The sequence below is a fragment of the Salmo salar genome, chromosome ssa11 (assembly GCF_905237065.1).
Source record: "Salmo salar chromosome ssa11, Ssal_v3.1, whole genome shotgun sequence".
Lineage (NCBI taxonomy): Eukaryota > Metazoa > Chordata > Actinopteri > Salmoniformes > Salmonidae > Salmo > Salmo salar.
In genome coordinates, this window is record NC_059452.1 from 90306321 (window position 1) to 90333615 (window position 27295).

Here is a 27295-nt window from a genome sequence, read left to right on the forward strand (position 1 = left end):
CCCTTCCATAGACTTACATAGTAATTATGACAACTTTCAGAGGACGTCCTCCAACCTATCAGAGCTCTTGCAGCATGAACTTGTCCAACCAATCAAAGGATCAAATAAATAACTTGTACTGGAAGCATAAGCTACAGCTAGCTAGCACTGCAGTGCATCAAATGTGGCGAGTAGATGACTTGAAAAGACAATAGTTGAACAGTTTTGAACAAATACATTTCTTCTAAAATGAAGGAGAGATTTTGTTTAAAAAAAATGTAGTTTCATTTTCACTTACTTAGCTAGCAAATGCAGCTAGCTAGTTTAGCCTACTCAAACACCCTGCTCAAACAAATGGATGCTATGTTAGCTAGCTGGCTATGACTATCCAACATAACACTGAAACTCTTCCAAGTCAGGGTAAGCTTTTGGTTTTACAAATGTATTGCCACCAGGGCCTGCGGGTGTAAGTGCTAACTAAACTGCTTACTGTCTGTGTACTAACGTTACTGCATGATTGTAACGTGTTTACTAACTCATTAGTTCTATTAGCTATGTTGACTATGACGTTACTTTAGCTAATATGGTGATAACGGTGTAGGCTGTGTGTAGCGATTAAGATATGGTTTGGCTTGGAAAGTTTTTTTTGCCTGGTCACATACAGCTGATGTGTTCTGCATTGAAGTCCACAAGTGAAGGGAAAAGGTGAGAGGAGGAGAGCACATAGATGGGAGAAGGAATACAACGTGGCTGCTATGATAGTGAGCTGGGTTTACGTGATAAGGGGTGTATTCATACGGCCAATTCTGTAGAAAAAATAAATGGAACGAAACGGGGATAAACATACCTGAATTTGTCCATTAGAAACTTGTTTGCAACTGTTGGACTAATGATTACACCCTAGATCAGCTAGATGCAGACAAGAGTGTGCAAGGTGGTATTGAATGTGTCACTGTTTACCTATGTGTTCGTCTGTCTCCTGAAATGTTTCTCTTGACCTGTGTGCACCTACGTTGTAAATTTTCATTCATAGGCTAGGTTTTAGCAACCTCATGCAGTAGCCTAAAACTATCACTGTTACATTGTACTGGGTTAATGGAATATGAATGACAGTCATCCGATATGCTGTAATAGAGATAAGGCCATGCTCATTAAAAAAAACGGCACCGACCGCCAGTGGTGTTCATTGTTTAGTGGTGTAGTCAATACTGGTAAGTTCATTTAGGAGTTGGTATTTTACACATATTTTTCATCGCTCTTGATGGATTTTTTCAATAGGAATTTAAACTTGAGGGAAATATTCCGAAAGATGCTGATGTTTTCTGTGACTTTTAAATGCAGCTCATTTCATTATCTAGTTTCCATGGCCGTCACTAGTTACTACAGTCACAAAGTCATACACCCCGCCTATTTTTACAATTTATCTTCTTAAAATGTGATTTGAAGCCTAACCCTAGCGTTAACCACATTGCTAACCTTATGTCTAACCATAACATTCAATTAAGACCAAAAATATGTTTTTTGTTTTCATACCTTTTTACGACATTTTGACTTTCTGGCTGTGGTAACTAAGGGAAACTATCTTCCGTGTCTGGCAGTTATTTATTTTTGCGTGCGTTTTACGACGGGTAGACGTCATCCAATAGCGACAAGCTCAGAAACCATTTATGGCAGGAGTTTTACCAACGTTTAGTCCGAAATAGTCTCACATGTTTTGCTCTTTGATAGTTTTAGGCTGATTAAACGCCGAACAAATTGTAATTACTGTACTACATATTGAAGTATTGGGATTTACATGTGTCTGACGACGTACCGAGAAGTCTTCTAAAGGTACGGCCATAGCAGTGCAACAAGTTATAATATATCTTACATTCAATTCTGTGAGTGGACTCGAGTTGTAAAATCTGTCTTTCCTTTCAGGCAAATTGGACGTTCATCGTTTTACTCAACATAATTACATCAGCATGCAATGAGAAGTAGAAACTAATTTGCCCACCCAAAATCATGAATCCAATACTTAGACAGAGAATCCCTCCATCTGTGCGGAAGTTGTTGACTGACATTGGACCAAGGAATGAACACCACTGCAGTGAATGGACTGACACAGAGCCTGAGACTGTCACTAGAGATGGAATTGAGCTTCCTGCCAGAGGAACCACCAATAACAGTGAATTTCTGACACCAGCTACTGGGAAAGAGGATGGAGATGCAGACCATACAGATGCCACAACACAAAGCAAAGTGTGTGGGCTGTGCTTATGCAAACCCTCTTACTACACCTGTCCACGATGCAATGTACCTTACTGTGGCCTGGAATGCTACCGGAGTACAAATCATTCTGTGTGCTCAGAGGAATTTTATAAAGAGTCGGTGTTACAGGAGCTGAAAGATATGGGAGAAACAGAGTGTGAGGGGAGGAAGAAGATGCAGGATATTCTGCTAAGGCTGAGACATATGGCAGATGGGGCAGAGGGAGGGATGGAGGGTGTTTTAAAGACTGTTGAGGAGGAGATGGGAGGTATTGAGGGGACAAAGGAAAGCGCACAGGTTTTAGAGCTTCTCTCCAAGTTAGCAGAGATTCAATCATCTGGGGAAGGGAATGTGGAGGAGATTGAGGAGATTTTAACCAAACTCAAAGAGTTAGGAGACAAGGATGAAGAAGCAGGGCAAGTGGTTTCTGCAAATTTTGGAGACGTCGATGAGGGGGTTGAAGACGCCGAGGAGCTAGACTTGGCTGACAGGCTCTCGGGGCTGGATATCGATGCTCTCTCTGAGGAGGCATTGTGGGACCTGTTGAGCAGCCAGGAGAAGGAGAAGTTTAGGAGTCTGGTGAAGGGTGGCGCTGTAGGAGCTCTGGTCCCCCTGTGGAGACCCTGGTGGGAGCAGCACGAGGAGGGGGAAAAAGCTCTGATGGAGGTACTGAAGGAGGAGATGGGCGAGCCAGAAGGAGATGATGCAGCAGGACAGGGAGAGAGCAGGACAAGAGAAACAGTGAAGACAAATAAAGAAGGACAGGGGGGGAGTCTGAGGAAGGAAGAAGGGGCAGGTTTATCCAGTTGTGAAAAAAGAGAGGCAGAAAGTCAAATTGTGATCATTGCGGATAATGAAGTCAAGGATTCTGGGAAAAGACTTGAGAGTGTGGGTAAATCAGGGAAGGAGCAGGGACAGAGAAAGGGTAAGGGAAAATACAGAAAAGAGGCGAGCAAGGCTAAGGGACCAAAATCAACTCCTGGTGTGCCTCCAATCAATGTCAAAATCCCACCTCTGAGCTCCTTGTCATCCCATCCATCCCCTCTTGTTCGCCATGGCTTGGTCGATGCACTGTTTGGCTACACATTCGCCCTACGCCTGTTCAATGGTGACATTGAGTCAGACCTAATTCAAGAGTTTTGTCAAATGGTTCTCACTGTGTCTGAGGCCCTGAGCTCAGGCAGGGTGTTCAGCTCCCTTCAGGAGACCCTTGAGGGAGGGGAGGCAGCCATTTTGGCCGGGGGCTACTTTGACCGAGAGGACCCCAGTTCCCCAGCCAGGGCTGTGGAGGCTGTGGCTCATATTCTGACTGGGAGAAGTAAGCAGGATGTCATTGGATACTCCTTGGCAGCTTTGAGCCAACTCTGTATGGTGCTATCCCAAGCCAGGGCAGCTCTGTCCAAAGAGGGAGATGAAGGCGACATGAGAAAGAAGTATTTCCTCGCGGGGAAGAAATGTGAGTTCTTTCAAGCTTGGGTGTCTGACAATGCCCAGGAGGTGAGAAGACTGGCCGCTGGGTTATGGAGAGAGCACAGGAAGAGGGAGGATGAGAGGAGTGCTTTGCAGAAGGAGAAGAGAAGAGTTGAAGAAAGCTGGAAGAAGGGAAGGGGAAAAGCGAAGGGTGTGTTGATTCAAGAAATAGATTGATAACATTATGGTATTTTATGACAGCTAAGTTAATATGAGTCTCTTTATTATCTTGTTTTCAGGGCAAGCCTGGTATTTGTTTGTATACCATTTTGTCAAAATGTATTTTGACTGCAATTACCATAGAGACATGTTTAATGTTTTGTTTTTTAATTACAATTTAGTTATGCAATAAAGGTCATGTAAACTAATAAGGCTTACATTTCAGTTATCAATATTAAAGAAATAGGCCTACACTGTCATTCTAAAAGAAATTGTCCAACATTACCTTAATTTCAATACATGCATAAATTGTCATGATAATTTGAATATACTTCAGATTAGTGCTATTTATACATCAGTTACTGAAATGTGACTAATCTATTCATTTGAAATTGAGTTTAGGGCTGGTTGCCCGGACAGAGATTAAGCCTACTTCTCAACTAAAAAGCACTTTCAATGGAGATTCTCTATTGACCATGTTTTTTAGTCCAGGACTAGATTTAATCTGTCTGGGAAACCGGCCCATAGTGTCCAATCTTGAGGAAGTATGGCTAGATCAGTACAAAAGGTGATGGTCAAGATGAATTGTGTTAGAGACTCACTGGACAGACATCACTACTGTGAACAACTTAAAGATGCTGGGCTGGTGTGTCAGCTTGTCTGGTCTATTCATCCAGTTAGGAGTGTCATTTTCTCCACAGTGTTCACGTTTAAAGTACATATTCTTTATGACAGAAAAAAGACAGCATTTCACTAGTATTTGTTTTGTCCAGTCTGAGGTTCAGAACGTTCACTTAATACAACAAAGCTGGCTATCCTATTGCATGTCCCTGGGCCCCAGTTCTGCCCTGACCGGTCCAGCTCAGCTCAGTAGACATAGGGGAATATCCTGTAGGGCACACATCTGCAGTAGGCGTCCCAGGCCAGGCCATACTTGGCCCTGCAGTGCCTCTCATCACGGGCCTCTCGGTGTATCAGCAGGACAGTGAAGTACACAACATAGAAGTAAGGTAGGAAATGGTTGAATCCTGGGGAAAGACATATAGTACATGGGAATCAGAATACTGTCGGTAGCAGGAGAGATAGTGTATCACTGACATTCTATTCTGGAACAGCCACTGGTTACGGACACATGTGCAGGGTGGCTGCAGAGAGGATCTTATGTATTTTCTAGGTACTTACCACACGGCAGGGACCATGCCAGGGCCATGAGAAGGTCTCCTAAGTAGTTAGGATGGCGGACGAGGCCCCACCAGCCTGACACCAAAAGGCCTACAGGTCTACAGTAAGGCACGGGGGAAGATAGTCTTTTTTCAGTTTTGGCAGTCATTTGAGAGAGCTCAGATTACAAATTATTCACACTCCATCTGCTCTTTCTAATGGGCCCAGATTCTACTCTGGTGCTTCCTACCATCCACTGTATTCATATCTGCACTTCGATCCATTATGGAAAATACAATTTGAAACAGACAGTAATAAAGTTGTCGCCAGAGAGAAGACCAAATTCTATCTATCCTCTCAAAACTGTTAAACTGATTTAAGAAAAATGTATTAACAAAAAATGTGTGGATGTTGCCATGCCAGGAGATACCAGAACTTAATCAACAATTTGAATACCGACTTGCAACACTGGGATGCATAGGGTCCCGTCTGAATTGGTTCTTCTGGGAGTTGGATTTTCTGAAGATAAAATACCCAACACCTAATGCCAGGGAAAAAGGAAGAGAAAACCGGAAACAGAAAGAGAAAAAATTACAATCCATGAATAAGGGTACATACAAATGATTAAAATAAGAAGCATTCACACTGCCCCACCCCACACCTTGAAACTTGATTTACCATTCAATGTGACTATAGCTGTGGCTCCTAGAGGACTGAGGGACTGTGGGTGCACCACCAGGAAGGCAGCCTGCATGCCGTATGTGAAAGGAACCCAGGCCAGGTCCCCAAAGGCTAACATAAACCCAAAGCCATCATGCACTATGTCCATGGTGGTCAGTACAGCCTCCTGCAATATCACATATTCTACTTTCAAATGAAACATTATACAGCACTGCATAAATGTAATAAATTAATTCAGGGCTCAATGATACATTCGTAGTGTACCACCACAAATTAAATTGGCATCATCATCGGAGATCACACTGCTACCACTGTTATACCACTGTTATTTTCTGTGGACTGTTCCTGTGGACCGTCCTCCTCTCACCTCATGCCACAGAGCATCCGCCACGTAGAGCAGCTGGAAGCTGTTGACCAGTATCATGGCCAGGGAGGCAGAGTCCCATAGCTCCACCTCTTTGGATCAGATTAAAAAAAATATATCAACACAATTACATTTAACTTGATAAAATCTAGTCATCCTTTTCCACTCACCCAGCCAATCAGACCTGGTCTCAGCTCACAAAAGTATTTCAGATCAAAGCTTCCAATCCGTGGGTTCAGCTCTCGTCCCATAAAGAAGTCATACAGAGGGTTTCCTGTGTGAGATATAGCAGGCTTGAGCCTATACAGAAAAACCTCTGATACATGTTCATGTATAATTTTGTTAACTATATATTTTCCATTTATTATTTCCCTAATCCTCCACCCTTACCTGTGTTTCCCCCCTGGGCGAGGGCATGGTGAGGGGCCCAGAAGGAGCATATGTAGAGGTAGAGGGAGAGGAGGAATGACACCCCAATAGCACACACTGCCAGGGGAAACAACAGCTCAAAGAGATGGCAATGTCAACAGCACAGCTGTGATGCACAGGGCATGAAAACCTGAGGAAGATAGAACAATAGAAACAGAGCTAGAAAGGGTGGGGATCAGAGAGAGAAAGAGATACAAAAACAAGAATTAGTTGGGAGAGGGAATCAAAAAAAGAGGTAGAGTTTGGACTGAGTAGCTTACAAAAATATAAATTAGTCTTTGGACCAATGGCATGCATAGCTCAAGGTCAAGGACACCTGGCAGTAGATAAAAGGAAAACATAACCAGTTAACTCCTTCCACCCAGATCAATCAAACCTGCCAGAAATTGAAACTATACACACACAGGGGTAACTGACGATTGACATTGGAACCCACTGCTTAAAAAGCATTACTATAGAGAGCAATAGTAATGGAGTCTTTTTGTGGGCACTAACTCCGCCATGGTTCGTTGGGCAATTTAGGAATTTAGTTTTTGAAGGGTTTTTCTATAAATGCCAAAAATAAGGTCTGTGGTAAACACAGGTTTAGGAGATCTTATACATATGAGATTATCTTCATCAGCTAACGTCACTTTTTGTGAATAGCGGAGATGCATAAAGATGGCGGCCCCCATGGACGTGTTTAACTATACTTGTGGGGACCAGAAGTCCCCACAAGAATAGTGAACAAAAAAACATTTAACCAACTGGGGACATTTTGTTAGTCCCCACAAGGTCAAATGCTATTTTGAGGGGGTTTAGCGTTAAGGTTAGCATCAGTGTTAGAATTAGGGTTAGTTTTAGGGTTAGGAGCTAGGGTTAGTTTTAGGGTTAGGAGCTAGGGTTAGGTTTAAGGTTTTCAGGTTAATATTAGGGGTAAGGTTAGGGATAGGGTAAGGGTTAGGGTTATGGTAAGGTTTAGGGAAAATTGTATTTTGAATGAGATTGAATTGTGTCCCCACAAGGTCAGTTATACAAGACTTTGTGCACTTACCACAAATTCCTTCTTTTACTCAGTTCGCCGTATTGTACTTTGCTATCCGTTACTCTTTTCTTGTACGGTGATTAGCAGGGTATACATCCCAATTCTAGCTCCAAGACAGCAGCAATTTGGGAAAAAAAGTAGATTGTGATGATTTGTTGGCACATTGAACCATATCGCGCTCCGTAGTTTTAAAAAAAATCTGTGGATAGTGCTAACACACTGATGTCATAACTTAATTCCGCCATCTTTATGCATGTTTGCCATTTTGAAGCATCGTGTTTGCAACGCCAGGGTTGTGGGTTCGATTCCCACGGGGGGCCAGTACGGGGAAAAAAATGTATGAAATGAATTGAAATGTATGCATTCACTACTGTAAGTCGCTCTGGATAAGAGCGTCTGCTAAATGACTAAAATGTAAATGTAATAAAAAAAACATAAAACATAAAGTCTTCAATATTCATAAAGGTCATGTTTACTGACTGATATTATATCATAGACCAAAATGTCTGAGATCTCATAAGCCTGTGTTAACCTCAGACCTTATTTTAAGTGTTTATCCAAAAACCCAATTCTTTCTCCATACATTTTCCCCATAGGAATGGCTGAACGAATCAGAGTAACTAATTTAGGACTACAAGCTGGCGAGCTCTATTGCACCCGCCAACCCTACAATACCGTTTATGGGGTACTTGAGTCTCGATCCATCTTTCAGCACCATACCCTCAGACAGCTGCAGGCAAGACAGAGACAAATATATCAGCCAAATCTCACATGACAACACAGTCAATCGACAAGAACTCAAAGGTATTCCTAATTAATAGCTGGTCTCACCTTCCCCATAGGCAGCAGGTAAAGGAAGATCTGGAGGGTCATCCAGCCCAGTATGAGAACAGGGGCCAAAGGGTCCCATAGCTGGGCTGTGGTGGGCAGGATAGGGGGCCACTGGAGCACGCTGGCCGCAGGGGAGCGACATACACACAGCAGGTAAAGCACCATCAGGGGCAGGAAGACAGGGATGCAGGCGGCACCTTCAGGGGAGAAGAAGTGAGGTGAGTTGAGAAGACTGACAGAGTGGGCTCGAGATGGGATTGCGCAATATCCCTTTTTAAAATGTACATACAAAATGTGTATTATTTTTAATAAAACACACACTACTGGACTCACCCAAAGTCCCTCCAAATTCCATTTCTGCTTGTGAGGATTTTTGTTTGTTTAGCTTCATGATCTGTTGCCTGTGAGCATTTTAAAAGGAGGACACTGGTAGAGAGCATGCTAAAAAGCAGTCTGTATAGGCAGCTCCATTTCGGAGCCTCTGAATGTATTCGGACTAGTATAGACTGGTATTGTAGAGGTTGAGAAATAAAAACAACTCAGAGCCAAAATAGTTTCTCTAGCGTAATAAGGATACGATTCGATTGAATTACCAAAGTCATAGACAGGTTATACAACATATATAGGTTATATCACCACAGAAAAACAATTACATGCGCTTTAATAGATACCAGGAACAGTAAACAGTTTTGCGTTGGACGTAAACCAACAATATTAAAGGGTTTTTCATCGTAGCATAATTTCTAGCATCACTCACCTGTATTCCTCATGTATGCATCCTCCAAACAATAAGCACAGTGCGACCATAAGAACGAGTTCCCCGAACCGCCCCAAAATAGCCCCTTTGAACATGTCCCACCTCTAAACCAATGAGATTAAGCCATGGCCACCAGAAGAGCGTGGAGAGGGGAGTGTTAAACCAATCAAATTTACGCTAGCGCGGTGACCACCTTTATCAAATGGACGAGAAAAGTGATGGTCAAATTTCTACTGTACACCTTTTTACTCGACTGCGCGCTTATTGGTTGCTAGAGACGGGACTCATGCTTATGAAATTTGAGGAAGTACTGATGTTACACATTTCCAATTATTTCCAATGATTCCAGTCATTGATTCAAACTACGATCAATCAATCATGATTGAAAAATAAATTGAAACACAAATATTTTGTATTTATTTTACTATGTAAGTCAGTTAATAACAAATTCTTATTTTCAATGACGGGTCTAGGAACAGTGGGTTAACAGCCTTGTTTAGGGACAGAACGAAAGCTCGGGGATTCGATCTTGCAACCTTTCGGGTTAATAGTCCAACGCTCTAACCATTAGGTTACTTGCCGCCCCACTTGGAATACAGACACTTTATATAGAATACTTTACAGAGATGAATAATTGTAACACAATCATTATAATTTTGTCCGCAGAATTAAGTGTGCAAAACGGAGAACAAGAGAAATAAAATAATTGAGATCACATAACCTTGAAGGTAGGCGAGGCAACTCAGTACCTCATCTGTTTATGAATGTAACTTTTTTTTTATTACACCATATTACCACATTACAATTTTAGTAATTAGCAAACAAATGATTATAGATGCACCCCACACAAACATCATAATTTAGACAGGCAGCCCAATTCTGATATTTTTTTACACTAATTGGTCTTTTGACCAATCACATCAGATATTTTCACATCCTCTCTCCAGGGGGTTGGTACAAAGTGGATGTTTCCCGTTTTTCAGGGATACAATATTTTTAACCAAAGCTTCCATTTCCCCTGAAAAAACAGATGTGGGAACTCCACTCAGGCGCCACATTAGGTTATTTCACATCAGATCTTTTTCAGAGCTGATCCGATTGGTAAAAATACCAATTAAAGATCAGAATTGGTCTGGCTGTCTACATGCAGCAATAGTTAGTAACCTTAATCCTAATACTGATCCCACATTTACATCATGGGAATCCAGTGTATCCAGCAAAATACCTATTTTTTAAGTCTTCCAGTTCAGTTGACTTCAATGTTTTTTTTGTTGGTTTTAAACTCCGTTACACACCATTCAATTTCACCATCACATTTCACCAGTTCCTCAACCAATGTGACCTCTAGCCTTTAACCTCTCTCACAGATGACCTCGATGACGCTCTGCTCCATGGGAGCGGGGTCCAGGCAGCGGTGGGCAGTGCTGCCCACTATCTCATCGAGCAGGAAGTGGACCAGGTTCTCATCGGAGACGAAGCGCCAGAGGTACATCTGCAGGTAGTGGCAGTCCACCTGGATCTGTTGCAGGCCATAACGACCAAAGGTACGCAGGCGGACACACTCCAGAAACGTCTTCAGACTGATCTTTATGATTCCCGTCAACACAGAGACCTGAGAGCAGAGATCAAGACAGAAAGAGTTGAGGCAATAAAAAGGCTAACGGAGGGGGGGCAGGGAACCAGAGCTCTGCGTCCAAACCACTCACTACCCACCTTGTTAAACTCCACAGGACTGAATATTTCAACCCGCTCAGAGAAGAGCTTGTGTATGTTACTCAGGAGATTGGTATCCATAGGAGCACTGAAGAGAGACAAAACCGTTCTTAAATCTTTATCCATTGGGGAAGATAGCAATCATCCTAACATTTGACTGACCCTGCCTCTGCCAAACCTCCACACATTGTGATGCAGTGTATATTATGTTATTATAAACATATTGTGTGTTAGGCAACTGTAGTTCTGGTACCTAGGTGTGTAGCTAGGGGCGTAGCGGGTTTGCTGCCTCGAACTGCTATAGACGGAAAACGTCCTTTTGCTGGAGTCACTGCTGTGGGCTTTCCTCACCCCCTCCTCATAGAGAAGACCCACCTGTAGGGAAACACAGGGAGAGAGGGACAGATCAGGGAGGTAGTAAAGCTGTTAAGATTCCTCGCACTGATGTTGCTTTTGTCCACTCACAATTATACAGTAATTACAGTTTTCCCACATTGTAAAGCATGTTTACCAAAGGGTTTTAAATAGATAACGGGCGTTACCTGCACATCAATAGAGGTGGTATCCTCCACCACTCTCTTCATCACAGCACGGACATTCCGTGGTTCGATGGTGTTGACCCAGTCTCGTGTCTCCACACTCTTTCTCAGCATCTGGGATATGATCAGGCCCTGAACCTGTCCACAGCAACAGAGAAGGGGTCAGCAGAGAAATAGAAGGACGAGGCCTGAAGTGGCCATTTGCAGCAATAGTAATTTGTTGGTAAGAAGGTGGGAAAATGTGTACCTTGACATAATGGTTCAGTAGCTTCTGTGCTGCCTCTCTGGCCTCTCCACATAAAGCTGTGACTGCAGTTACAGGAGAGTGATGCTGTGAACACAAGAGAAACGAGAGGATATAACAGCATGTGTAGTAGCATGTGATACACATTTCTCATGACTGAAGAGGATTTGCAATTTTTTTTCTTACATTCCCATCAATTGCCTTCAAGAAGTCTTCAGAGGTTCACTGGCACATTTACCTGCACGAGGAACTGTTCGTCTGTGAGGGTGAGGATGTAGGTGATGGTGGAGGTTTCATAGTCCAGGCAGAGGTGTGACAGCAGCAGTAGGAGGGCAGGGGGTGTAGAGCCGCCCCGGTCTCCTGCACTCTCACAGAACTGACGCGAGGACTGGCACACAAACTTAATGAAGTTAACCACCAGGCTCTCACGCACACCGTGGCTACAAAACTCCCCCTGAAGAAAGAGAGAGAGGAGAAAAAGATCCAACCGGGATGTCAATGTTAACATACAGTTAGTTACATAAATGGCATTAAAAAAATACATGGGGCCAACTAACTAACCACCAATAGCATGAATATTCATCTAGCTCACCTTGAAGTAAGGCTTGTTGGAGAAGGTGATGTCCTTTGCAGTAAAGAGGTGCACGGATGCCAGGACTGACTTGATCTGATTGAGAATGGTGGCAGACAGAGTGGAGAGGAGCTCTGGCAAGCTGGCCGGAGCATCTTTCCCAGTGGCTGGCCCCCCTAGATGAGACCCACCTCCGGCTGAGCTTCCACCCAGCCGAGGGGCTGCTAGGGCCTGCCTCACGTCTGTCAGGCTGTTCAGGTAGAAGCTCTGCAGAGCTGCCAGGTACTGCTTGATCCTCTCCCTGGCTGCTCGCACTACGATCTCAGTCCCCTGGCTGGGCACAGCAGACCCAGGCAGCAGTTTGGCCACGGCCTGGAGCCTGCGGTGGAAACGGTCCAGAGCCCGGACCAGGAGAGAGTTGTCTCCAACACTTTTCTCCTCCTGTATCCTCCTCTCAACCAGGGAGAAGTAGTGGGTGGCCAGGGCATCCACAAAAGCATGCAGCTTGCCAATAGCCATCTGGGGGATGTTTTTGGAGGCCAGCTCACCCTCTTGTGGACGGTTGACAAACAACTCTTGGTACGAGGCAATGACCAAGCAAAGGCTGCTGACGAATTCATTGCAACCTCTGTCTATGAATTCCAAAATATCAGTCCTTGAGCTGGGAGAGAGGAAGGGATTGTTTAGAGAGGTGGGGCCAGTGGGAGATCCAGCAGTGGGTTCAACTGACAATCTGCGGGCAGGGCCAGTGTAGGGATCTGTCACTGCTGTGGGTCCAGAGGACAATGGTGGTCTCAGCTCCGCCTCCAGTCCTAGGAGGTCTGCTTCCAATCGTGACTGGGCGTGACTCAGGAACTTGTCACAGAGTTCCTCTGCCGGCTCATCCAGCTGCAGCAGAAGCTCCACACACTCTGAAAGGTCCTTCGCACTCGAACCTCCATCTCTGCAAACACATGCAACACCAAACAAAGATGAGGCATTCATGCAGTTATAGTGTAGTATTAACCACGTTTCCATTCACAATTTTTATGCGAGTGAAGTCATAACGTACAAAACAAAATCATGACAACTGTGATGGAAACAGGAAGTTTTGATTACATTTTAAAAATGGCGACATGGTGGGATCTTTTTGTTAATTAAAATTAATTATGTGAGAAATGGCGGTGGAAACGCCTTTATGCACAAATATTAATATAATAACCATCATATCGAAGTAAACTTGGAGTCATGCGATGATAGGGTGTGTGGTCCTCCCACTACGACTCGGGAAATCATGTAGTTTATTAGGCTACAGATTAAATATGTTTTATGAAATTCATAGGGTGCTGAAAGTGCACGGTGACGAGCTTGATGCTCCTTTCCAATAAATATCGACGGTCTTATTGACATGATGATCGATGCTTGACTGCCGTTTGAAAAATAAAAATACTCTCGCTCGTATCCATAATAATCTCATCAACCACACTGTGTCTGTGAGCTGTTGACTAGAGCACATGTGCCAAGACCAGAGAAGGCACATTTGCTATTTAACGAAATCGTTTTTTTTACAAAACTATCGGTAGAGTTGAAAATACGATGGAAACACATTTAACTTTATATTTGGTACATGAAAACGAACATTTTGTGTGCACTACGTCATCAAGCACTGATTTTTAATCCACAAAATGTCAATTTGGTGGAAACACACCACTGGTGAGAAGATGCGCATATTTCCTCTATGTGAATGGAAACCTAGCTACTGCTATATAATATGAGCCAGAAAATAAAATCAAAACACCATTGTTTTGCAACCATACCAAAGTGAATACCAACTGAACGTTTCCTGAGACTCCTACCTGAATTTCTGCCTAAGCTCCTGTGCCAACTTGTCCATGATGGCATGACAGTCATCCTGGATGCCCCTGAAGGAGGGCATGTGGCTGTACTGCAGCAGCACGCAGCGGGCACGGCGATGGGAGCTCACTGCCTGGGCATAGGCCTGCAGCTCCAGACACTTATTCAGCCTGGCAGGCAGCTCAAACAGGAACTGCAGCTTCCTCAGGAGAGTGTGGACTCCTGGGTGAGGGGGGCTGCGTTTAGACAGGCTGCCCAATTCAGATATTTTTTCTGCTAATTGGTCTTTTCACCAATCACATTTTTTTCAGAGCTGATCTGATGGTCAGATGACCAATTCGTGAAAAAAATATCAGAATTGGTCTGCCTGTCTTAACACCGTAGTAGCCAATAATGTGTATAAACCCTGGATGACTGACAGGGGGCGCTGTATTGAAGACACTGCCCAGCCATCTTGATTCTCGTCCTCCATTGTAAAGCTATAAAAATGCATTTATTAATGTCTACATTCGTTATTGACACGTTTACTCTATTACAGACAGCTAAATGCATACTTTAATGATATTATGTGAGCTAAACATAAAAATAAAAATGTAAAATGTATATATAAACATTTTCCTAAAAGTATTTTAAATTTTTTGTACTATTGTTACCATCCCCACTTCAATAAAAATGTCTTAAATACATGTACTTTTGTCCTTAAAACATTTAATTGAAATACTGTAGAATTCCATTCATTCCTATGGAGGACTGCTCCTACTGGGGAGTGCCAATATGGCCAACCGATGGCTTCAAAGCCTCAATGGCCAATACATAGCATCAGCAATCTAGGGTTTATATACATAATTAGTAGTAGCGTATTATGAAGTGGTTCACAGTCCACACAAATAGTCTTACAATAATAGATATATGACCAAGAAATACGATTTGTTTATCTAGTTTTCATTTCAGGCGATGGAGGCGTCACCTCGGGTTTCATTACCAACCTGACAGTTTGGTGATCTGTGCATGCTGGTCCTGAAGAGTCCCACTGATGCGTGCACTGAAATCTGTGATAGAAGCCATGTTGGTAGAGAGACAGTCCATTTCATCCTCCATCTTCTTAAAATCATTCTTCATTTTTCTGATTGTGTCTAGTAGGAGAAGATGAGGACATTCATTAATTCATCACATGGTACAGTATGTGCTCAGAACAGAGTGAGATCAACATGATCCAATTCAACAACATCGCATTGCATACAATATCACCTATTCTCTTACCTGTGGCAGAGATGAATTTGTTGTAGTTCTCATACACCAATGTCTGCATGTCACTGTCCAAGGAGCGGATCTGCTTGACCATGTAGCTCTCCTGGTCCATCAGCTCTCCAAGGGAACATTCTCTCCTGAGCTGCAGACACCAATAGGACTCAAAGGTCAGTTTTGAAGACAACAGACAGCTACTGTACTCCCTGGATGACACCAATCATTTCTATATACACTAGATGACAGGTGTTTTGTAGCCTCTATCTTGGCACTCCCTCACCATTGTAAAACATATTTTGGAAGCTATATAAATGTATTTATTAATATCTACATTTGCTTTTGCCACATTTATTCTATTACAGACACCTTAATGTATACTTTTAAATGATACTATACAAATTAAATATGCATATATTGCTAACCTACAAAGCATTACATGGGCTTGCTCCTACCTATCTTTCCAATTTGGTCCTGCCGTACATACCTACACGTACGCTACGGTCACAAGACGCAGGCCTCCTAATTGTCCCTAGAATTTCTAAGCTAACGGCTGGAGGTAGGGCTTTCTCCTATAGAGCTCCATTTTTATGGAATGGTCTGCCTACCAATGTGAGAGACGCAGACTCAGTCTCAACCTTTAAGTCTTTACTGAAGACTCATCTCTTCAGTAGGTCCTATGATTAAGTGTAGTCTGGCCCAGGAGTGTGAAGGTGAACGGAAAGGCTGGAGCAACGAACCGCCCTTGCTGTCTCTGCCTTGCCGGTTCCCCTCTTTCCACTGGGATTCTCTGCCTCTAACCCTATTACAGGGGCTGAGTCACTGGCTTACTGGTGTTCTTCCATGCCGTCCATGGGAGGGGTGCGTCACTTGAGTGGGTTGAGTCACTGACGTGGTCTTCCTGTCTGGGTTGGCGCCCCCCTTGGGTTGTGCCATGGCGGAGATCGTTGTGGGCTATACTCGGCCTTGTCTTAGGACGGTAAGTTGGTGGTTGGAGACATCCCTCTAGTGGTGTGGGGGCTGTGCTTTGGCAAAGTGGGTGGGGTTATATCCTGCCTGTTTGGCCCTGTCCGGGGGTATCATCGGATGGGGCCACAGTGTCTTCTGATCCCTCCTGTCTCAGCCTCCAGTATTTATGCTGCAGTAGTTTATGTGCCGGGGGGCTAGGGTCAGTCTGTTACATCTGGAGTATTTCTCTTGTCTTATCCGGTGTCCTGTGTGAATTTAAATATGCTCTCTCTAATTCTCTCTTTCTGTCTTTCTCTCGGAGGACCTGAGCCCTAGGACCATGCCTCAGGACTACCTGGTATGATGACTCCTTGCTGTCCCCAGTCCACCTGGCCTTGCTGCTGCTCCAGTTTCAACTGTTCTGCCTGCGGCTATGGAACCCTGACCTGTTCACCGGACGTGCTTGTTGCACCCTCGACAACTACTATGATTATTATTATTTGACCATGCTGGTCATTTATGAACATTTTAACATCTTGACCATGTTCTGTTATAATATCCACCCTGCACAGCCAGAAGAGGACTGGCCACCCCTCATAGCCTGGTTCCTCTCTAGGTTTCTTCCTAGGTTTTTGGCCTTTCTAGGGAGTTTTTCCTAGGGAGTTTTTCCTAGCCACCGTGCTTCTTTCACATGCATTGCTTGCTGTTTGGGGTTTTAGGCTGGGTTTCTGTACAGCAGTTTGAGATATCAGCTGATGTACGAAGGGCTATATAAATAAATTTGATTTGATTTGATATACACTACCATTAAAAAGTTTGGAGTCACTTAGAAATGTCCTTATTTTTGAAAGAAAAGCTCTTTTTTTGTCCATAAAAATAACATAAAATTGATCAGATATACAGTGTAGACATTGCTACTGTTGTAAATGACTATTGTAGCTGGAAACGGCAGATTTTTAATGGAATATCTACATAGGCGTGCAGAGGCCCATTATCAGCAACCATCACTCCTGTGTTCCAATGGCACGTTGTGTTAGCTATTCCAAGTTTATCATTTTTTAAGGGCTAATTGATCATTAGAAAACCCTTTTGCAATTATGTTAGCACAGCTGAAAACTGTTGTTCTGACTAAAGAAACAATAAAACTGTCCTTCTTTAGACTAGTTGAGTATCTGGAGCATCAGCATTTGTGGGTTCGATTACAGGCTCAAAATGGCCAGAAACAAAGACCTTTCTTCTGAAACTCGTCAGTCTATTCTTGTTCTGAGAAATGAAGGCTATTCCATGCGAGAAATTGTCAAGAAACTGAAGATCTCGTACAATGCTGTGTACTACTCCCTTCACAGAACAGCGCAAACTGTGTCTAACCAGAATAGAAAGCGGAGCGGGAGGCCCCGGTGCACAATTAGGCAAGAGGACAAGTACATTAGAGTGTCTAGTTTGAGAAACGGATGCCTCACAAGTCCTCAACTAGCAGCTTCATTAAATAGTACCCGCAAAACACCAGTCTCAACGTCAACATTGATGAGGCAACTCCGGGATGCTGGCCTTCTGGCAGAGCTCCTCTGTCCAGTGTCTGTGTTCTTTTGCCCATCTTAATCTTTTCTTTTTATTGGCCAATCTGAGATATGGCTTTTTCTTTGCAACTCTGCCTAGAAGGCCAGCATCCCGGAGTCGCCTCTTCACTGTTGACGTTGAGACTGGTGTTTTACGGGTACTATTTAACGAAGCTGCCAGTTGAGAACTTGTGAGGCGTCTGTTTCTCAAACTAGACACTCTAATGTACTTGTCCTCTTGCTCAATTGTGCAGCGGGGCCTCCCACTCCTCTTTCTATTCTGGTTAGAGCCAGTTCGCTGTTCTGTGAAGGGAGTAGTACACAGCGTTGTAAGAGATATTCAGTTTCTCGGCAATTTCTCACATGGAATAGCCTTAATTTCTCAGAACACGAATAGACTGACGAGTTTCAGAAGAAAGGGCTTTGTTTCTGAACCCACAAATGCTGATGCTTTAGATACTCAACTAGTCTAAAGAAGGACAGTTTTGCTTCTTTAATCAGCACAACAGTTTTCAGCTGTGCTAACTTAATTGCAAAAGGGTTTTCTAATGATCAATTAGCCTTTTAAAATGATAACCTTGGATTAGTTAACACAACATGTCACTGGAACACAGGAGTGATGGTTGCTGATAATGGGCCTCTGTACGCCTATGTAGATATTCCATTAAAAATCAGCCATTTCCAGCTACAATAGTAATTTACAACATTACCAATGTCTACACTGTATTGCTGATCAATTTTATGTTATTTCAATGGACAAAAATGTGATTTTCTTTCAAAACAACGACATTTCTAAGTGACCCCAAACTTTTGAACGGTAGTGTATATACAAAGTATAATTTTTGGAAAGTTCAAATCTTTCTGTGCCAACTACACCAAAAAAATACTTAAATACATGTAATTTTTATAATATATTTAATTAAAATACTGTAGAATTATATTCTTTCCTATGGAGGACTGCGTCTTCTGGGGAGTGCCAATATGGCCGACCAGTGCCTTCGAAGCCTGTCATTGGCCAATACATAGCGTCAGCAATCCAGGGTCTTGTTTATATACACCACTTGGTGACGCCAATGACAGACAAGCAGTTGGCTCCCTCGTACGGTAAAATAATAGCAATCCTTTGCCACTGTAAAAGCACGTTTTGCCTTTCACTTATTGCCTTATCGTCAGTGAATAGCGAACTATATATGTTGCATCCAGACACAGAAACGGGATTTTACCTTATTGAGATAAACCTCAGGATCGAAATGCGGCCCGTTTATATCGCAAGGATCCATCGACTCAGCTTGATCCACGGTCTTTCCTTCCTCGTTCAGCCCATAGTAGAGCTTCAACATACCGTGCACTCTGCGCTTCCGCGCTGGGTCGGAGTCAGGTGGGGTGGTGCCCGGAGCCGTAGCATTAATATCCCCGTCCATTTCGACCGAATATCTGCGAAACAAACCAAATAATAGCTAGCTAAATACAACTGACAGACATCTAAACAGACAACCAGCTATGTGCCCCGACACTACCAAACCTGCAAGTGAATTACCGTACTGTCATGACGAGATGCTTGTAAAACACGAGCCAGTAGGTGGCAGCAAGAACACAAAATCAAGACATTACGGCTCTGATATGGACAAACGTTTTTATTGTAAAAATGAACAAAAAAATGTTTCAAATACAAACAATATAAAAATCTCAGTTTCACCGTTTTGTCAAAACAGTATAAAGCTGAATAAAAAGGTTTTATGGGTTTGACTAAACCTACAGCCCCTTGTTTAGTTTGGTAATGCACATTATAGAAATTACAAAGAAAACAGTGAAGTTAAAGGGTTTGATATATTTGACTGTCTCAATGTGTACACACGAGGTCATGTAAATTTATAGCAAAACGAGCAGATAAAAGGAATATAGTAACATTCTGGTGATCATGTTTAACAGACAAACAAGCCAACACAAATACCAGGTTAGTCTCTCAATGCCAAATTAATACTGAACCAAAAGGCACTTGGTCTTTTTAGAGAGACTGCATTGTAAATGAATAAGGTTTCTAATGACCCAATGCCTAATTTGTGTGAGAAAGACAGATCGGTGTATGAGAGTCAAAAGGTATTACTCCAATAATATCAATAATTACCAAATGTAAAAACACTACAGTATTCCAGCTATATCAACAGTGCCGTCTAAGATAGAGTCATGTGCACATAAAAGCAAGAGAGTACACTACAATTGTTTTAAAAGAATAGAGAGCTTGACTTAGAACAATGAATTAGACCATTTTGTTGTTCTGATTCTTTTGTAGGTTTGCATAATTGACAATATCAGTTATAACAGTGGAAACCACATTCTTCAGTTTGTATAAACACTAAATTGCATCAAAGATATACAGTAGAGTCGCTCCTCTCATACTGACACACTGAGATGCCAGCAGGAAACATCCTCTTCTTGAATGGACAGCTCCTAAATCAAACTGACCTTGCATGTTGTACAATATAACAATAACAAAAAGTGAAATCTAAAGCCACTTGGAAAAGGGTGCAGTCTGGAATATAGTTGACCTTGTGATTTCTGGGAGGAGGACACAGATTCAGTCTCTCATGGACTGTATGTTTAGCACAGAGCAGCATAGATTACTGCAGGAGACATGTTTGTTTTGGTACAAAGACTGAGGTTTGAGCAATATATAGTTGCAGAGCCTTCAATATCACCCTCCTTTTAGACAATACAATGCCCAGTGCTGTTTGGTTTCCCAAGAGTGTTGCATACGTCTCAATGGGTGATACTGTACATAGTAGATCAATTCCATCTGAGGGAGAACAGTAAAAAGGTCCCTTATCACAAGGGTAAAGATACAAAGTGGTACAACTGAATGTTACCATTACTCCACAATTTCATATTAAACTACCAATAGGTAGCTGGTTCAACTTAACCTGTGAAGCAACGACACTCAACATCACTTTGCAGCACCTAAAGAATGCCAATATTCTCATCTAACTTCATATACACACACACAACAATTATGCATAAATATTTATTCACACTTAAATCCCACTCTTGGTCCATTGTGTTGTCGCAAACAACAAGATAAACGTCAACTCCTTGCATACCTTTTTCCTCTCTCAATCTTAACGTGCATGTTCAGTTTTGGTCTCCAGTTAGCATAGAGCAGTGCCTATACTGGAGATGGAGGATCACCGTTGCTCCAAACTCTCTTGCACTTGTACTGCGGAATATGTTGGTGGCTGTGCCTGCCTGGTGAAGAAGGAAGCAGCCCTCTTTGGCTTCAGACGTTTGATTTCTTTACCTGCCAGGTCAACAAATACATTTAACAGTTAGTTTTACAACCTTACCTGAGATCAAACAAGTGAAACTTACACTACCTGGCCAAAAGAATGTGGACACCTGCTAATCAAACATCTCATTCCAAAATCATTGGCATTAATATGGAGTTGGTCCCCCCCTTTGCTGCGCTAACAGCCTCAACTCTTCTTGGAAGGCTTTCCACTAGATGTTGGAACATTGTTGCAGGAACTTGCTTCCATTCAGCCACAAGGGCATTAGTGAGGTCGGGCACTGTTGGGCGATTAGGCCTCGTTTGCAGTCGGCGTTCCAATTCACCCCAAAGGTGTTTGATGGGGTTGAGGTGAGGGCTCTGTGCAGTTAAGTCCTTCTACATCGATCTTGACAAACCATTTCTGTATTGACCTCCCTGCACGTGGGCGTTTAAGAAGAAAAATATATATATTATGCTGAAACAGGAAAGGGACTTCCCCAAACTGTTACCACAAAATTGTCATAGTTCCATTGAAGGGAAATCTTAACGCTAACGGGCCTAGCCTGAAACATGAAAAAACAGCCCCAGACCATTATTACGCCTCCAAACTTTACAGTAAGCGTTCTCCTGGCATCCGCCAAACCCAGATTTGTCCGTCGGACTGCCAGATGGTGAAGCACAATTCATCACTCCAGAGAACGCGTTTCTAATGCTCCAGAGTCCAATGGCGGCAAGCTTTATACCACTCCAGCCGACGCTTGGCATTGCGCATGGTGATCTTGGGCTTGTGTGCGGCTGCTCGGCCATGGAAACGCATTTCATGAAGCTCCCGACGAACAGTTAGTGTTGACGTCGCTTCCAGAGGCAGTTTGGAACTCGGTAGTGATTGTTGCAACTGATGACAGACGGTTTTTAACGCGCTACACGCTTCAGGACTCGGCGGTCCCGTTCTGTGAATTTGTGTGGCCTACCACTTTGTGAAGGAGCCGTTGTTGCTCTTAGACGTTTCCGCTTTACAATAACAGCACTTACACAGTTGACAGCGGCAGCTCTAGCAGGGCAGAAATTTGATGAACTGACTTGTTGGAAAGGTCGTATCCTATGCTGGTGCCACATTGAAAGTCACTGAGCTCTTCAGTACAGGCCATTCTACGGCCCATGTTTGTCTATGGAGATTGCATGGCTGTGTGCTCGATTTTATACATCGGTCAGCAACGGTGTGGCTGAAATGGCCGAATCCACTAATTTGAAGGGGTGTCCACATACTAGTTGTGTATATGGATGGTTAACACTGACAAAATGAATGGCATGCATGATTCTCCCTCCCCAGACTAACCGTTGTCCACATAGCTGATGGTGTTCAGTGTATGGACCCGACTGCACACCACACTGCTCTGCCTACGCAGTTTCCCACGGCGACCATTCCCTTCTCCGCCACTGCCCCCCGCCTGTCCAGCAGGCTGATGGGATGGGCCGACATCGCCGTCTGTTTCCGTGGTCATCCCTCCTTCGGCTGCAGAACGTAGCTCCACACAGAACTCGATAAGGCCGCTCATAAGTTCTGCCTAGAGGTACAAGGAGGGAACAAAGACTAGTAGGTATTCTGGTCACTTCAAGGGAATCTATGACCGTCTACTAAGGAAAAGCACAATGGGAAATAGAGAAGTTAGGTTTAGGTTTTATTACTTGTTTTGAGTAGATCTTCAGTAACTTGTTGACAGGGGTGCCAGCCTCCTCCCCATCGAATTCAATCCACAGGATGTGTGAGTCACCCTCCCCTTCAGGGTAGCTGTGGTCCCAAGACAGCTCACTGAAGCGCAGGCCCAGGAGCACGTGCTGTCATGGAGTAGGGATGCATCAGAGGCAGGCAGAAAGGGAGAGGGTTGGGTCATTCAGTGAAAAGTATTTTTGCATTGATAAAGGATCCCTCTGGTTCATGCCAATACTTAAATCACACACAATAAAATAGGTAATATTCTGCTTGTTATGGAAAGGAGTTATCATTGATTTTAACTTCACATTATTCCAGGTCTCACCTTCTCTTTGACGTCCATTACATACACCCCCTCCAGACTGATCCCCACATTGACAGCTTTCCGTCCTGCTCTATGAAGAATCCCCTGGGCTGGCTTGTCGATCTCCCCCGAGAAGAAAGCACACCTGCCCAGAAAAAAAATCTAACTCACATCAGCGAGACGTGATGCAAGTGGCACATGAAGATAGAAACCGAATGTGTTCCATGCAGTTGAGGCCATTTTGTCCAGCTTGTTCCTTACCCGTAGTAAGGCAGAGAGTGGCATGTGCTGAGGTACTGGCGTAGACGCTGAGTTGGCGCCAGGGGGGTGCTGCCTGAGGTGCTGATCTTGCGATATTCCTCCAACAGGTTGTGCTCTAGCTCTGCCTGACGGCCCCCTTTCCCCCTCAGGGTAGAGAACAGCCCCCCACCTCCCCCTGAAACATGTGCAGGCAGGAAGGATATCAGCTTCTTCTCCCTGAGGGAGTTGGGAGAAGAGAGGCAATAATCAGGGTATGCAGCCAGGTATTGAAAGTTATACAACACAACTTCAGCAAGAGGCAGATGTTCAAATCCCTGGCAAAGTTTACCTTAAAGCAGCAGTGGCTTTCTGGTCATCCACACCGATTCCCAGCTCCAGAGCAAAAGACAGTGCGCCCAAACCCATCCAGGTCTCAGGGTCACAGGGGAAGCGGCCCGCGAGGATGTTAACCCGTGCCTCATCATAAAGGAGTCTCAACACCCCCTCGTCTTCAATCTAGAGGGAAAGACCACGCAATGACAGGTGGAATATAGGAGGATTTAAACAGAAAGAAGGGAATTTGGGTAATTTCCATGTAAAAGGACCCATGAGCACCAACATGTGAAGTTCATAAGAGCATCTCAAATTGGGTGTCAAATGAAAGCTAAGTTACATTTGAGAAATTAAGGCATATACATACTTTTAAACCATTTTCCACCCTAAAATTAAGAATAAGCAATGGCTTTGATTTCTGGTCAAACAAATAGAAAAACAAAACATCTACCAGAAAGGCTTAAAAAGGTATTAGAAATAAATGTAAAACACAATGTTGAAGACCCATGCCAACGAATAAACACATATTTAGTTAGAGAAATTGTTCTGCCTTCTGTAAGTTTGAGAAACATTGCATTGTGCCTTAAAATTCCATTACCAAAACCCCACATATCTTTAAGATATTTTCTAATCTCTCTCCATCATGAGGAGGAAGGATAATGAAAGTTCACAGAAGTAACAAGTAAAGGCAGACCTATCAATTAGTTAGTGTTTTTACTGATATCAATTTTGTTGATGAATTATTAAGTGATTAAAACTCAATTCCGTTAACGGAATTTCGACAATTGAATTGGCTATAATGGGAAATCATTAGTAATCAAACCACAGTTGTGTTCACAAGCTTAGACAGTAAATAAGAGTATAGTTTAGTACAGTAAAGAAAAGAAAAGTAGCATAGTAATGTACAGTAGAGTAAAGTTCAGTACACTATAACATACTCTATTGTAATTTACCTTGATGTCCAAACTTTGGGTCAGATTTGGTCCAGTCCAACTAAATTTGGTCTTGTTAAGGGACAGATCTCATTAAAATAATAGCCAATGTGTAGAATAATACCCAAATATGCAAAGGAGGATATTGCATATTTATACTTTTGTCTACCCATTTAGAGACATCACCATGAAGAGAAGGAAATTCATAACCATAATTATGCATAGTACAGATCAGGGACTCATGATGAAATTCCATTACCGGGTGTAAATCACCTTCACTTAGACTACAGTAGTTCAATAACCAAAATAGACTTTTTCAAAGTTAATGTTTCATGTCATAGCTGACACCCCATATTTAACCGTTTTTGGAAAACATGGAAACAAAATAACGGAGGGAAATTTTACCGAAATTCTGTTACCAAACTCAGCATCTGCACAGTTCTTCCAAAATTGTTTTGGTAAAATGTCCAGTGTAGATTGTTAAAAGTAGTCCTTGTGCCTAGAGTTGTATGGTTTGCATGATTGTTTAGCATACATTTTAAGTGAAGAATCTTAGTCTCAGCGGAATTTCCATTACCGTGGAGTTTCCCCTTCATCATTCTTGTAACAAACAAACTTTTGTCTGAGGGTTGGTGCTAGAGTACTCGGGGTATGTATCTACGACCAGGAAAGTATAATCTATCCATTTGACAATACAACCTTCCTGATATTATTAAGGAAAATGTTTTCCAACAGCTTCATGTAAAGTTTGAGAAAATGGAACAAGCAGTACCTGCAGCTCTTTAGACTTGGGATAAAACACATTCCTTCTGTACTGCAGGCTCGGCTCATCTGGAGAAAAATAATAATAATAATACAGCATGTGGAAGGTATAACAGAACATTTTATCTGATGGCAGATGTACCGTTTAGGATTAGTGATGTTGGGTCAGAGTTAACAGGAGGTCAGGTTGACAAAGCAAATTGAATTCAGCAGTGGGGATGAAAAAATGAAACAATTTGGGGGGAAAATAACATGGGAGACAAAATATGAATCTGCACAAAATACAGAAACAAATACAAAAAAAAAAGATTAAAAAAAAACACGGTCATCCCTACACACAGAGACACAGGCAGTTTCACCTTGAGCTATGTCCTCCTCCGAGGCCTCAGTGAAGCGATACAGAAGGTCCTGCCATTGGCGGCACAGTTTGTAAGGCTGATGCTTCGGCTTTAACTGCAGTTCTGAGAGAGGAGGAAAAGGCAGGATGTAGACAACCAAATGTCATTATTTATGAAAGGATAAATAAACATTCTCATGGTATAACAAAGATCAAATGATTGGCATGACAAAGCATGCTAATCTTTCACACTATATCCACAAACTATAGACTTGGCCTAGACTAATTTTGCTGTAGTGATCTCTTCCATATTTTACAAACAATGCCAGTCTTCCAACATGACAGTAGTTCAAGAGAGAAGCCTACAAATGGGCAGTGTTCCACTTATGGCCCAGGGACTCTCTACAATCTCCACACATACATGATACAGGGAACCAGACCAGCCACAACACTATTCCTTTGTAATACAAATCAGCCGTCCCCCTGATCAAATCAACAAAAATGTCAAATGACCCAATTTTTTATATTAAAATAACAGCACATCATGTGCAGCACAGCTGTTTGAGGGCTAGGGGAGGAGGAAGAGGGGGGCGTTACATAAAGAGCTGTCATTACCAAGCAGAGGAGAGCAGAGCCAGAAGGAAAAGACATCCATTGCCGAATCAGGAATGTGGAGAGCCTCCCGGACACTGTGGCCTAGCTCCTGGACACTCACACAGCCAACCCCCTCCACACACAGGTGTACGGCACTGTCACCCACCAGGTACACAAGCACATCTTGAGCTGTAGGAGAAAACACACAGGGAGGGAAGTTGACATAACACTAATGCAAAACACAATCTTAGATCTTCCAAATAAGAAACACAGAGGGACAAAACAATATTCTATTGTAAACACCAGACTGAAAGAAAGAAGGGAACTGACCGCGGGTGACTGAGGAGGCCACACTTCCCCTCTGTGATTTACCCTCCGATGGTTCTGGAGGAAACCTCCCACACTCATCTCCTTCCATCTATGTGGGACACAAAAATTAAATCGAGTTTTATTTTGAAGGTTATCCAGCAAATTCACTGACACACTTAACGTTAGACATTTCAGAAGCTACGTTGCTAATTATATTCCATATCAAGGCTTTGATTTACTCGTCGTTGTTTAGTCGAAAGAAAATTGTTACAGCTAACGTTAGCCGCCAGTTTTTGACAGGCGGGACTGCGATTTCACATCTAGTACCCTGCGCGAACAGTAGGTATTTGGTACACGAGCTATGTTAGCTAGCTATTTACTAGTAGCAAGAAGTTAGCGGTACGCTAAACCAGTAAGATTCAATTACCTTCTTTTACTGACGAGGTGGTGTTGACAGTGTATAACAACTCAGTAGTTTGTCAAAACAACAACTTCAACAGTTTACCAGCAAACTGACAACTCTGGGGAATTGCGCCCACCGCGGTCCAGACTCCAATCCGGAAGTGTCGAGCCAGTAAAAACAAATATTTTATACGTAAACCAAGATAAACCACAGCCTGTCGTTTCCAATTGTAACAAACTAGTCATAGTAGGCAGAACAAGCAAGGAGGTGGGCAGAGCCAAGCACGAGCTAGCGAGCTCCTATTGGCGTGTTCTACTAGCGTGTATCTGCATATGTCCATTAGGGACGCGGGAAGAG

At 43.0% G+C, this 27295-nt stretch overlaps 3 protein-coding genes and 1 pseudogene across 6 annotated transcripts; 1 reads left to right on the plus strand and 3 right to left on the minus strand.

Annotated features, from left to right (window-relative positions):
• Positions 1-1576: 1576 nt before the first annotated feature.
• On the plus strand, positions 1577-4067 carry znhit2 (zinc finger, HIT-type containing 2). Its single transcript, XM_014129084.2, has 2 exons — positions 1577-1809; positions 1900-4067. The coding sequence occupies exon 2, from the start codon at positions 1984-1986 to the stop codon at positions 3874-3876; it is 1893 nt and encodes a 630-aa protein (XP_013984559.1). The 5' UTR covers positions 1577-1809; positions 1900-1983; the 3' UTR covers positions 3877-4067.
• Positions 4010-9330, minus strand: LOC106563541 (delta(14)-sterol reductase TM7SF2-like; annotated as a pseudogene).
• Positions 9331-9827: 497 nt separating this feature from the next.
• vps51 (VPS51 subunit of GARP complex) lies at positions 9828-19331 on the minus strand. Of its 4 annotated transcripts, none has more exons than XM_014128938.2 (12): positions 19294-19331; positions 18975-19185; positions 15266-15395; positions 14992-15138; positions 14008-14227; positions 12194-13115; positions 11840-12055; positions 11605-11688; positions 11361-11495; positions 11072-11193; positions 10819-10906; positions 9828-10717 (listed from the first exon to the last, which is right to left on the minus strand). In XM_014128938.2, the coding sequence occupies exons 2-12, from the start codon at positions 19170-19172 to the stop codon at positions 10457-10459; spliced, it is 2523 nt and encodes an 840-aa protein (XP_013984413.1). In that variant the 5' UTR covers positions 19173-19185; positions 19294-19331; the 3' UTR covers positions 9828-10456.
• Positions 19332-19370: 39 nt separating this feature from the next.
• frmd8 (FERM domain containing 8) lies at positions 19371-27222 on the minus strand. The gene is made up of 11 exons (XM_014129083.2): positions 26963-27222; positions 26557-26644; positions 26248-26415; positions 25655-25756; positions 25306-25364; positions 23618-23784; positions 23290-23505; positions 23050-23173; positions 22700-22849; positions 22350-22578; positions 19371-21043 (listed from the first exon to the last, which is right to left on the minus strand). The coding sequence occupies exons 2-11, from the start codon at positions 26642-26644 to the stop codon at positions 20931-20933; spliced, it is 1416 nt and encodes a 471-aa protein (XP_013984558.2). The 5' UTR covers positions 26963-27222; the 3' UTR covers positions 19371-20930.
• Between the last annotated feature and the right edge of the window lie 73 nt (positions 27223-27295).

Bases quoted from the DNA above. Each gene is read 5' to 3' on its own strand.
- znhit2 (XM_014129084.2), top strand. From the start codon at position 1,984: ATGAATCCAATACTTAGACAGAGAATCCCTCCATCTGTGCGGAAGTTG.
- vps51 (XM_014128937.2), bottom strand. The intron at 11,496-11,604 runs GTACACATTTTC...TGCTGTGGACAG, and splicing joins TACTGAACCATTATGTCAAG to GTTCAGGGCCTGATCATATC. The intron at 10,718-10,818 runs GTGGGTAGTGAG...CTCTGCTCTCAG, and splicing joins GTCCTGTGGAGTTTAACAAG to GTCTCTGTGTTGACGGGAAT.
- frmd8 (XM_014129083.2), bottom strand. From the start codon at position 26,644: ATGGAAGGAGATGAGTGTGGGAGGTTTCCTCCAGAACCATCGGAGGGT. The intron at 26,416-26,556 runs GTCAGTTCCCTT...TTTCTCCTACAG, and splicing joins GGCCTCCTCAGTCACCCGCG to CTCAAGATGTGCTTGTGTAC. The intron at 23,174-23,289 runs GTAAGGAACAAG...TTTTCTGGGCAG, and splicing joins CACTCTCTGCCTTACTACGG to GTGTGCTTTCTTCTCGGGGG.